The sequence below is a fragment of the Microtus ochrogaster genome, chromosome 21 (assembly GCF_000317375.1).
Source record: "Microtus ochrogaster isolate Prairie Vole_2 chromosome 21, MicOch1.0, whole genome shotgun sequence".
Taxonomy (NCBI): domain Eukaryota; kingdom Metazoa; phylum Chordata; class Mammalia; order Rodentia; family Cricetidae; genus Microtus; species Microtus ochrogaster.
Window position 1 is genome coordinate 38,704,112 of NC_022022.1, and position 11,956 is coordinate 38,716,067.

Sequence of the window (11,956 nt, forward strand, 5' to 3'; positions counted from 1 at the left end):
TCACCTGAGGGCTGGAGGACCTGTGGAGTTATGAAGGGATGGTCACCCGAGGGCTGGAGGACCTGTGGAGTTATGAAGGGACGGTCACCTGAGGGCTGAAGCACACCGGTTCCTCAGTCACATCCATTGCGTGTGACACCTGAAGTTGGCTGATGTCACCACACTCCCTTGCCTGACAACCATTGTGAAAACGAATTAATTCTGGTTCTATGTCTCATGTAAATTAACATTTGTAAAGTGCTTATTGATAGCAAGTCTGTCTAGTCTTTAAGGTAGAAAGACTGTTCCTGCCAAATGTGTGACCTTGCATTTATTTCCCCTGATGCCACACCTCAGATGAGAGGCCAGGTGGAGTCTCACCTGAAGCAGGTAGAGCAAGCCCGCCACTCCTCCACGTCAGCCGAGCAGAGACTTCAGGAGTGTCAGGAGAAGCTGCAGCGCTGCAAGGAGAAGTGTGCCGAACAGGCGCACACCGTTAGGGAGCTCCAGGGCCAGGTGTCCCATCGTTCTTAGTCTTGGAAGATTTGACGTCGTTTCGCCCGTTGAGGGCACTTGGGTCGGGTTGAACTTTTTATTCCTGTCTATATCAGGGGATGGAAATATTTTCATGCAGATACTCTCCTGTTACCTTTAGCATGTCCTGGTGACACTGGGGGTTGAAGTAGCTGATCCAGGTTTTTGTGTGAGTCTGCGATTGGACGTAGAGAACATAGTGCAGCGATGAATGAGAGGAGGGCAATGGGGACTTGCATGTCTGCTTCTTGACATCAGCATAAGAGAAGTAATAGTTTACCTTGCAAAAATTAGAATGTGTTTTAGTTAGAATTGTGTGTCAAGCTTATTGGGATTGATTCCATCCTTTTACTTAGTACCTATCAACCCATCAGAACCGGGACCTTGTGTATCCTTTTAATCACCATGCTTATAGCTCCTCCCTCAATGCTTATCACCCAGTAAGCACTCATACGTGTTTTAGGGTTACTGCATGTTTGAGTCTGGCTGCCAGTCTGTTTCTGTACTCGCTACACTTTCAGGAAGATCACTCTGTATCTTCCAAATGAACGTGTTCACCTCTTAAAAATACCAAGCCAATTTCCATGAAGAAATTTTTCTAGAAAAATAATCATTATATTTTACTTAAGTTGCTACTTTAATGTGTGGGGGAAAATGTTTTTTTTTTTTATTTTATGTGTATGGTTGTTTTCTCTGCATGTCTGTGTGTCACATGCATGCAATGCCCACAGTGGCCAGTAGAGAGCACTATATTCCCTAGGACTGGAGTTAGGGGATGCTTGTGAGCCATCACGTGTGCTGGGAATTTAACCTGGATCCTCTGGAAGAGCAGCCGGTGCTCTTAACTACTGAGCCATCTCTCCAGCCCTGATGAGACAATATTTTTATTATTTAAACTACTTAAACTATTTAAATCAGACTTTGAGGCTGTGGGAAGAGTGGTCCTGACGTGAGCAGCTGTGTGTTTGATTTATTTGGGTTTGACTTACAGTGGAGCATTGCTGATATGAGAAACCTTAAATACCTGATTAAAAATGTTAAAGATTTTCACAGTTTTTTTTTTTCTTTTTGGTTTTATTGTTTGGCTTTTGAGGCAGGGTTTCTTGTGGCTCAGGCTGGCTGTAGCCTGAGAATGAACTTGAATTTCTAATTCCCTTTCCTCTACTTCCTGAGCCAGGATTGCAAGCAGGAGCCACCACACCTGGCTTTGTATAGTGCTGGCTTTTACATGCTGGGAAAGCTGCTGGCAGCTGAGCCGCATCCCTGCGTAACTAAATGTCTCTCTTCAGTAAAACACCGGCCAGGATATTTTCAGTTACCATCACATAGGGGAAATGTAGTTAATTGTCTAACATAGACGGCATCAGTTTTACAACCCAGTGAGGAGTTGGAGAGCTTGTGAGTTAGCATTGTAGATATGGCTTGGTCTTTCTCTGTATTTATATCTTGTTTCTTGTGCTTCTAAATAGAGTGTTATTTCCTTGGAAGTCAATGAAAAAAATAACTGAAAAAGTGTTGTTTTTTTTTCCCCCACTTAGGTTGATAGGAACCATAGCCTTCTAACCAAGCTTTCTCTTGAGGAGGAGAATTACCTCATTCAGTTAAAGTGTGAGAACCTGAAAGAGTAAGTATCAAGTTGATATAACATTGATGGTGCATGTTCTCCATGCACTATAGTTTGTATGTTTGTGCGAGATGTATATGTGTGTATATATATGCATATATATCATATGTACATATTTCTGTAAAAAGAAAGTTAGAGAAAATGGATGCAGAGAACAAGGAGCTGGAGAAGAAGCTGGCCAACCAGGAGGAGTATCTGAAGCGCAGCGACCTGGAGCTGAGAGAGAAGGCTGCAGAGTACGCAGTGCTCTCCAGGCAGCTGGAAGCCGCTTTGGAAGACGGGAGACAAAAGGTACAGATGGCCTTTATTTAGAATCTTCCTAAGTAGTTTGCCAGAGTCATCTCCCACTGCCAAGCCTACAGCTATTGTTTGGATGCTGATGGCAGGGTGGAGGGAGCAGCTCCGTTTTTGTTCTTTACTTAATTTTCCCTCAGAGCAAAGCCCAGATATCCCTGGGCCAGGACTGCCTTTCCAGATGAGTGGCCATGTGGCGAGAGAGTGGGCAAAGATGGGAATGATTTGGAGAGCGCGCTCCTTCCACACACCTGCTCTGCATGCGCGTGCACGCATGCGTGCGGGTGCTGTTAAATCCATGAAGCCAGCGTTCAGCCTACCCAGCCTCTTGGAGTGTGGGCACTCAGTATAGCAGGGGTACCATCCTCTCTGCAGGTTATACAGTAGAGGAGGGCTCAGGTGGCACCAGAAAAAGAGGGTATTTCAATTAGAGTGGAAGGCAACAGTGGGAAGACCTCAAAGAAGAGATGAATTCATCAAACAACTTGACTGGAAGAGACTATTTGAAATGGGGTATGTTTCAGGGTCAGGTAAAACCCGACACAAGGGAATCCCCAGGAATCTACAAGGATGTCCTCAGCTAAGACTCCTAGCATTGTGGATATGGAGCCTGAACTGGCCATCGCCTGTGACCAGATTGGTGTTTAGCCCGATTGTCATCAGAGAGGCTTCATCCAGCAACTGATGGAAACAGATGCAGAGACCCACAGCCAAACATTAGGTAGAGTTTGGGGAGTCCTTTACAAGATGGAGAAAAAGGATTGTAGGAACCAGTAGGGTCAAGGACACCCCAAGAAAACTCACAGATTCAACTAACCTAGGCTCACAGGGAACTAAGCTGACAACCAGGGAGCCTCCATGGGACTGACCTAGGCACTCTGCATATTTGTTACACTTGTGTAGCTTGGTCCTCTTGTTGAACCCCTAACAGTGGTAATAGGGGCTGTTTCTGACTCTTTACTGAGTTTTGAGATTCTTCTCCTCATACTGGGTCACCGTGAGCAGCCTTAATACATGGGGGAGGTGCTTAGTCTTACTGCAACTTGATGTGCCCTGATACCCGTGGGCAGCCTGCTCTTTCCTACACAGAAATGGAGGAGTGGATTGGGAGTAGAAACTGAGGGGGGCTGGGGGGGAAAAGGGAGGGGAAACTGCAACCAGGGTGTAAAATAAAAAATGAATAAATTTATTAAAACAAAATAAAACCAATAGCTTGAAAGACCATAGCAGGGTGAGGTTTGGAGTCCCAGTAGCTGGGTTTGGATCCTGGCTCTGATGCATGGTACCCTCACCAAGGGCAGGCTGCCTCTCTAATTGGCAAATGGGTCTTGTGGGTTTCACTTGCAGGGTATGTGAGCCTAAAAAGTTACCATCTCTACCCTGGGGACTCATATTTGATCCCACTGAAGTCTACTTTGCTTGGCATCTCTATTTAACACTGACTTGCCAAACCTGACATGTCTAAAACTAAACTTTGTGCTCACACTTGTGGCTCCAAACCAACATTCTTACAAATGAGCCTCCTCTTCCCCGAATTTCTGATGAACATAGCTGGGCTAGACTTTGTTTTAACATAAGCAAGCAAGAGAAATAGAAAAGCTCACATGCAGGCTGCATTGAAAGTGAAGGATGGAGCGCCAGTCTCGTGTGTCTGTCTAGGTGCTGTGTGCACACTGCCCCTACACTGGGTATCCCAGACACGTAGTCGGTGTTCAGTGAGACCTTGCTATGTTCCACCACTACCACCCAGGTACCACATGACTATAAATACCACCAAAAGTGGTAATTACACTTAGTATGTCTGAAAACTGTCAGGAGATCCCTACCCAGGTCACAAGCAGTGCAGGCCCGCACACCTCTCCATCTTAAGTTAATTTTCCAGATAACTATGATACATATACACTCATATATTGTTGTGCTTCTTCGGATTAAACTCTTCCTTGTTCCCTTTGCAATGCTGGGGCTGAACCTAGGGCCTTGCACAAGCTAGGAAAGCAGCTACCATCGAGCTGTATCCCAACTCAAGATAAAATACATTCGATACTTTCCAATGGAATTGTTTAACACCCAATTAAATCTACTCGGAAAAAAAGTAGTGTACTATGGCTATATCAGAGCTTCAAAATATATTTAAGAAAAGCACATTTATTTACTTTATTCTTTTAATGAAAATTACAGGTTTCTGAAGAAGTGGAGAAAATGTCATCTAGAGAGAGGGCTTTACAAATTAAAATATTAGATCTGGAAACTGAGCTTAGAAAAAAAAATGAAGAACAAAATCAACTTGTTGGCAAAATGAACAGTGTAAGTATTAACATGGCTTGTATCATAAGAGTGAGCATCTAATGTGCATTTTCTGAAAAATGGACAGTGTGAGTACTAGCACGGCTTATATTATAAAAGTGTAAGTATTAGCTTGGCTTGTTTCATAAGGGTGAGCATCTAACGTGCATTCCCTGTAACTTTGATAGATCTTAAAGTGCAGATGGAGGTGAGCCAAGACTTTTGTTTTGCTGCAAATACTAGAAATGACAAATAATAAAAATGCAAGAATGTGCTGTTGCCATCTTGCCAGAAGATTCGCTGCCCTGCTGGATGGCAGCTTCAGTCACACTGACTCCGCTCCTGATGAGAAAATTTAAAATTTTTATTTAAATTTTCATCTTTTAAAGATACGTGCAATCTAAAGTTATGAACTGGATTTTATATCTGTCTTGATTAATGAGTATATCTTAGAAAGATATGATTTTAATATTCACCACTGTTCAATCTGCATAAGTGCTGGATGCTTCGGTCCACTCAACCGTGAAATGAGAATACCAAATTGGCTGTGTTTAACTACTCTCATATTTTTCCTGAATATTCATGAAATAGTCTATTGGCATAGGATAATCTTCAAGTTGGCATTGGTTGTGCTTAAATTACTTAATAACTGTCTACTTGATAATTACATAGGAAATGTTGGTGCTTTATTTTTCCAGGAGTTGGAAGTTCTGAAAACTCTTTTTCAATTTCCTTTAAAAAGATGTAAACCTAAAAGGTTCAAAAAGTTAAATTATTTTGACATGCATTGTTTAGTCTTATTGCCTTCAGATGTTTAATGAAAACTTAATCGGTAAAACATTCATCATTTTTAATTTAACACAGCTGTTTGCTGGGTTTCTAAACTTACAAACAAACAAACAAATAAACAAATTCCTCTTCAGGATTCCCGGTATTGTAAAATATGTGTGATGTTCTTTGTGCAATTGAAGCCCCTGAAAAAAATAGACTGAGATCAGATGGATTTCTCTGTGCTGTATTTAAGACTTTGCTAAATCTACTAAAATAAATGGGTTAAGATCTGATGTCAGACCTCATAATTGTTCCGCTAGTACACAGTATGGAATTCTGAGCCTAAGTTTAGAGAGAGCTAAAGATGAGTTCATGTGTCCTGTGCCTTCCAGGGTACAGACAGTTCAGTGGGTAATTAGAATTCACATGCACATACATTGGCCAGACCAAGTCGTAAGTGCTCAGAGAGCCGGAGCCTGGCCATAGTTGATCGTCTCCAGTGTCTTCCATAGTACACTGCCTCCCCGACAAGCCTTCTCATGGTTTTGGTTTAATACTTTGGTCGGGAGGTAGGGTGGACGCATAGCTTCACAACCATGACAACCCTACAGAAGCCACAGGATCTTTCAGAGCTCATTTGCATTTGCATTCTGCTGTGCAGTGTGTGATTGTGTGGCTACTATTTCCTCCACACTGCTGCTCCATAAAGACCATCCCCATCCACTCTGTGACTTGTGTGGTCTGATCTATTGCATTACCACACACTACCTGCTCCTGCTGGGCACTGCTCAGTTTGAGCTGCTGTGTAGGAAGTCCTGCTAGGAGAAACCCACAGGGTCTGTCTCTGTTCTTGGGGTGTTTCTGTTTTAGCTGAAACACGTCTTCTAAATGCTTGCTGCATTTGCCCGCCTAGAAACCTGTCATAGCCAAAGTCCAAAAACCTGTATGTGTGTAGAACTTCTTCCTCAAAGGACATGAATTAAGTTTTTAAAGAGTTTAGGAGAAAAGGTTACCTTATCAAAACTAGAGTTTTGTCAGTTTTTAAAATAGCTTCCTTTCTGAATGCATATTCTAATGGTACAGCAGATATTTGAACTGTGTAGACTTTGGGTCTGGTTAATTTTGATGCTTGCTATTTTTAATTATTTGCAAAAAAAATTTATAATACAATTTATAAAGTAAAATTTAAAACATTTTTATGTTTTATGGGATAAAATATGATATTTCACAGAAAAATGACAAAAAAGAATATGAAAAGATGTCATGTGAAGCATAATAGGAACTAGTAATGTCTGCCCTAAATAAAGTTATCTTAATCACATTAAATCTCTGATGGAGGAAGGTCATTGGTTGATTAAATAAAGAAGCTGCTTGCCCTGATAGGTTAGAACGTAGGTGGGAGGAAGAGGAAGTGAGCTCAGAGACTCGACAGCTCTCCTCTCAGGGGCAGACGCCTCAGAGAGACACGATGCTCCACTCTTGCGGGCAGAGGCGAGAGCTCTGCTCTCTGAGGCACACGCGATGAAGCTCCGACCCAGGATGGACGTAGGCTAGAATCTTCCCGGTAAGTGCACCTTGGGGTGCTACACACAGATGATTAGAAATGGGCTAGTCCAGGTGCGAGAGTTAGCCTAGAAAAGGGCTAAAGCTAAAGAGCCAAGCAGTGTTTAAATGAATACAGTTTGTGTGTTGTTATTTCGGGCATAAGCTAGCCGGGCAGGCGGCCGGGGTGCTGGGGACTCAGCCCCGCCACTACTATTACAACAGATGGCGCCCAACGTGGGGCTCGAACCCACGACCCTGAGATTAAGAGTCTCATGCTCTACCGACTGAGCTAGCCGGGCAGGAAGTGAAGAGAGCGAGAGAAGGAAGTGGCCGCTTTTTTAAAGGGAGAGAGAGACCACGCCCCAATGGGCTGGTATCTCAGCGGCTATAGGCTGGAGGAGCGGAAGGACCTCCCGCAACAAATCTCTAATAATCTAGGGCTAAGTAAATGTATTACAGTAAACGATCAAAGTAGAATGATCAACCATAGATGTTTTAATTGCTAAGGATATCGTTTTAAAGAAGATGATATTTAAAAATTCTTTGGTAAAATTGACATATTTGATTATTTTGTATATATTTATAACTTCATTTTGTAAATGAATGCCATACTGAGTATCTGTTCTCTCTTCATCTAGAAAGCCCAACACCAAGATATCTGTTTGAAAGAAATACAGCACAGTCTTGAGAAGTCGGAGAATCAAAATGAGAGCATTAAGAATTACCTGCAGTTTCTTCAGATTTCCTATGTAACGATGTTTAGATAAGTTGTTGAATTCATGACCGCTGATTGTCATACTTTAGGTTTATAGGTTACCAGTGTTAGGGTTTGTATGTGAAGATAATTGAGACATAATTTATTATCTGATTGAAACTTTAAGAAATGATAACTCTTAGTATTCCTTTGTGATAGATGATTTGCATCAAACTCTGGTTTAATTCTCTTTTAAAAAATTAATTTTTAAAGTATTTTTATCTACATATGCAAGAATCAGAATTATTCTTATGAACCATTGAATAAATTTGTAATAATCTAGGCCAATTATGAGCCAAATACATGGTTTTAAATAATGTGTTTGCTTGTTTTATATTGTAATGCTATATAAATAAAATTTTCAGAAATTTAATTTTAATAATGATATAACATGTTCTAAAGATAGCAAATGTCTCACCGTACTTTATATTGCTCCGAGTATATGTTGAGTTTCCATCATTGTTTCTATGTGACTTTATATGTAAACTATTAAATCATAACTATTCAGTGCCTGCTGATGGTAGCAGAACAAAACATGTTGTTAGCCTGTTCCTTTTTATAGGCATTCAGGCCATCCTGTGAAGCCAGAGCTCCTTTCATCTTGTGTTGGGATTGTCTGATGTTGCTACTACAGATACCTAGAGCCTTGGTGCTAATGAGAGGGTCAAGAGGAAAACAGCTTACTCTGCCTTTCCCATGGCCAAATCACAGGGGATGACTAAAATTACTCATTCCTAACACTAAGAGGCTTTGGGATAAAGCCTTTTATTTTCTTTTTGAGATTATAATATACACTTCTCCCTTCCTCTTCTTTTTCCCCCCAAAATGTCACTGCTCACCTTCAAATTTGTGACCTTTTTTCCCCTACAAATTGCTATTGGATCTCTGTGTGTGTGTGTGTGTGTGTTTCTAAATATAAGCTGTTCATTGTTGACAGAGGTTTTTGTCCTGCCCTGTTCCCCCAGTCATTCAGTCCTAATGAAACATACAGAGGTCTACATTAATTATAAACTGATTGGCCTAGTATCTCAGGCTCTATTAACTCTTACAGCTGACATTAGCCCATAATTCTTGTCTATGTTAGCCATGTGACTTGGTATTTTTCTCTGCGAGGCAGTCGCATCTTGCATCCTCTGAGGCTGGGTCATGACTGCAGACTGAGCTTTCTTCTCCCAGAATTCTCATTGCCCTACCTCTGGCTTCCTGCTTGGCTACTGGCCAATCAGTGTTTTATTAAAGTACAATTGACAGGGTACAAACGATTGTCCCACAGCAGTTCAGTATATATAATGTTACTTATATGTAAGTCTCCAGGGCTGCCATTTGGCACTGGACAGCCAGTTGGCATGCTCTCCCCTGGGGAGGACTGTCTTTCCTCTCTCCCAGCTCTCCTCAGTTGCCTGTACTTCTTTGTGTAGGGCTGAGGCCTCATGGGCTTTTCCCTGTCCACTTTGGCATGACTATTGGTGTCATCTTTGTTCAGCTCATGATTGGGCAGCCATGTTGGTAAGACCTTATGGGTGCAGCTTCTGATGTTTCTAGGAGACACGGTCTCACAGCAAATTCCTCGATTCTCCTGCTGTGAGAGGCTTTCTGTCCCCTCTTCCAAAATGTTCCCTGAGCCTGTGTGTTTGGTAGGTGTATTGAGAAACTTACCTGACTATGCCATGCTAGTAAAATCATAAAGAATCTTCAACTACTGACTTACTAAGCCAGTATAATTCCTAACAGCCATCTATAGACATTTGCTCTTAAACCCACAAATAAGTGTAGTAGGTATTCACCCCTCATGGAGGAACCTCCTCTTTGTAACTGAAAGCTACATCCAGTCAGAATGCAGAGTTGAGGAGCCCAGTCCCAATAGGATAAGGTCTTTATTACTATTGGCATGAAGTCAAAGGGAGCTCAAGAATCTGTTTGCTGTCATTCCCCCCCCCCCACAGTGTGCCACATTGATCCACAGGGATCAATGATTATAACCCCTCTTGGAGAGTGGCTGAGTATTGTTTACAGAGCACTTACTCATCAAAGATCACCTGGCCTGGTATAGTGGCTCAGGCTTTATTAATATTCTAATTACTTTGGAGGTGGAACCAGGAGGATTGAAAGTTCAAGACCTGTATAGACTTCAGTGTAGGGATAGCCCAGCCCATTGGGGGGGGGGTGTTTGCCTTGGGCTAATGTTTGCATCATGCGCCCTGCCGGTCTCTTTTTTTTTTTTTTGTATCTCCTGCTCATTGCTGGATCCCTGGTGTTGTAAGCTATCCCTTCATTAAAATTTGCTGTTTCATATTAAGCTAGCCTGGTTATTACGCTGCTTACAGTTTGGCGCCCAACGTGGGGCTTTTCGGATACCCGCCCCGAATCAGAGCCTCCTGGGTGGCGACTACTGGGAGCCAGTGCCCCCCCCCAGGCCTCTCCCTCCATGCAGATTGTACCCTCTCAGCACAGCTCCTTGCCTGTCCGCTCTGCCCGACTACAGTGGCAGAAGCAGCTGTGCTTCTGAGTCACTGAACATCTGCAACAACTCGATTTTGTTTGCTAGAAAGTCGGCAAACAGGACTCCTGAAGGGCAACTCGGCCCAGGTGGTTCGGCGGATAGCTGAATCGGCCACGCACGAGTCTGTGCGCCCAGCCCTGCCTGACAGTGGTGCAAGCGCCTCTGTATTCAGCCCCCCCTCAAGCACCTAGCAGTAAACAGCATGATCAGTACACAACGCCACTCAGCGCGTGTGACTGCTCTGTGTCCCCTCCCCGCGGGTGGCTGAGTCCGGCCTTGGCTCTGCCCCGTTGCCTGGCACCCAGGAGGCCAACTTAGTAAGACCCTGTCTCAAAGAATGGAAAATCAGGAAAGATTGGACATATCGCTCAGCAGTAGATATCTTGCCTAACATGGAAGTTCTGGGTTCAGGCCTCAGTACCACAAATAATAACACAAAATAAAAAAATAAATGTTAGTAGTAGAGTCATTCATAAAGACAAACAAGGTCTCTCTTTGTAGCCCAGGCTAGTCTTGAGCTTGTGGCTCTTCTGCCTTAGCCTTCCAGTTCCCAAAGTCAGTCATTTTCCACTTCATCCAGCTTCTAGTTTGCTAAAGTAGCACAATACAGAATGTCAGAAACTGGTTTTCTCTCACAGTTGTTGCCCTTTTACTTTGATTTAGTCCATCTGAGTTCTTTGTTGGTTCTCCTAGGGCCTAAGGAAGTATTCCTAAGGCTCCTGAGCACTCCCTACCAGCAGACATGCATGCCTTCTTGTTGGTGTCTTGCGCCCTACATAATGCTTTGCTGTACACTACTCGGGTGATGGATATGGAAAGAGCTGGCTGCTTGAGTTAACGTTTTGGATAAGAACAAGACAGAACGTAAAGAAATCAACTGCTACGGCTGCAGTGCAAAACTCGAGTTCTAAAGCTGGCACTGGAGCCCAAGTCTGTGACTACGAATTCAATTTCTGCATGCAGAAGCACCTTCCTGCTGTAGCCACATCAGAGCAGGGGGTGGCTCTTAGCTAGGAAGCACTGATGCAGGTCCCGTTCTAAATGTGATCTGTGAGTGGCTCTCACTTTCCAGGAAACTGAGAACTGAGAAGTCAAGGAACTCACCCTCTTCACACGGCCGGCAGTTGGGAGGCCTGCCACTCCACATGCTCTGGCTGTCCCATCTTCCTATGACCTCTAACAAGAATATGCTTATGTATGCATGGATGGTTTGTGTGCTTAACTGTGCATCTGCATCAGAGTAACTTTCGCCTATAGCCTTCAAGTGTTTGTACCTTCAGTGTTTTGGATCGAGTGTGAAAGGAAGGATGTTGTCTCACAGCATCTTTATAGTTGGTACTTTGCAACAAGGATCTAGATAGATCCTGACAGTGGGAATTTCACAGTCTGTGTGCTTTGTGCTTCCCTGTGAAGCACTGAGTCCCAGCACCCCTGAGACCTCAACAGTGCCCACTGTCCCTGAGCAATTTTTGTGTCCCAGCTTCTCACCACCCCAGCAAACTGTCTCTCCATTGTTGTAGCAGATTTGGGGATTTTCTTTGTTGTCAATATCCAGGCCTTGAGATTTTATTAATTTATACAAGTTTTATTCTTCTGCTTGGTTTATTATCACTTTGTCCTGTGTTCTCCCTTTCCTTTGGTTCTCTGGATCAGGATCTGTCACTAGGCTTCT

At 43.1% G+C, this 11,956-nt stretch overlaps 1 protein-coding gene and 1 non-coding gene across 4 annotated transcripts in view; one reads left to right on the forward strand and one right to left on the reverse strand.

Annotated features, from left to right (window-relative positions):
* Odf2l (outer dense fiber of sperm tails 2 like) overlaps positions 1–8,317 on the forward strand; it is a 30,141-nt gene extending 21,824 nt beyond the window's left edge. For 2 of the 3 annotated variants that reach the window (XM_013350003.2, XM_013350002.1), the window contains exons 13-16: positions 2,052–2,137; positions 2,266–2,428; positions 4,610–4,735; positions 7,669–8,317. In XM_013350003.2, coding sequence (XP_013205457.1) covers positions 2,052–2,137; positions 2,266–2,428; positions 4,610–4,735; positions 7,669–7,797 — 504 coding nt within the window. In that variant the 3' untranslated portion in view covers positions 7,798–8,317. Of the gene's footprint in view, positions 1–336; positions 496–2,051; positions 2,138–2,265; positions 2,429–4,609; positions 4,736–7,668 lie in introns of all 3 variants that reach the window. The other variant, XM_026784192.1, reaches the window with a different exon arrangement.
* Trnak-cuu lies at positions 7,257–7,329 on the reverse strand. The gene has a single exon. It is a non-coding gene; the product is annotated as a tRNA-Lys (tRNA).
* Positions 8,318–11,956: the final 3,639 nt, after the last annotated feature.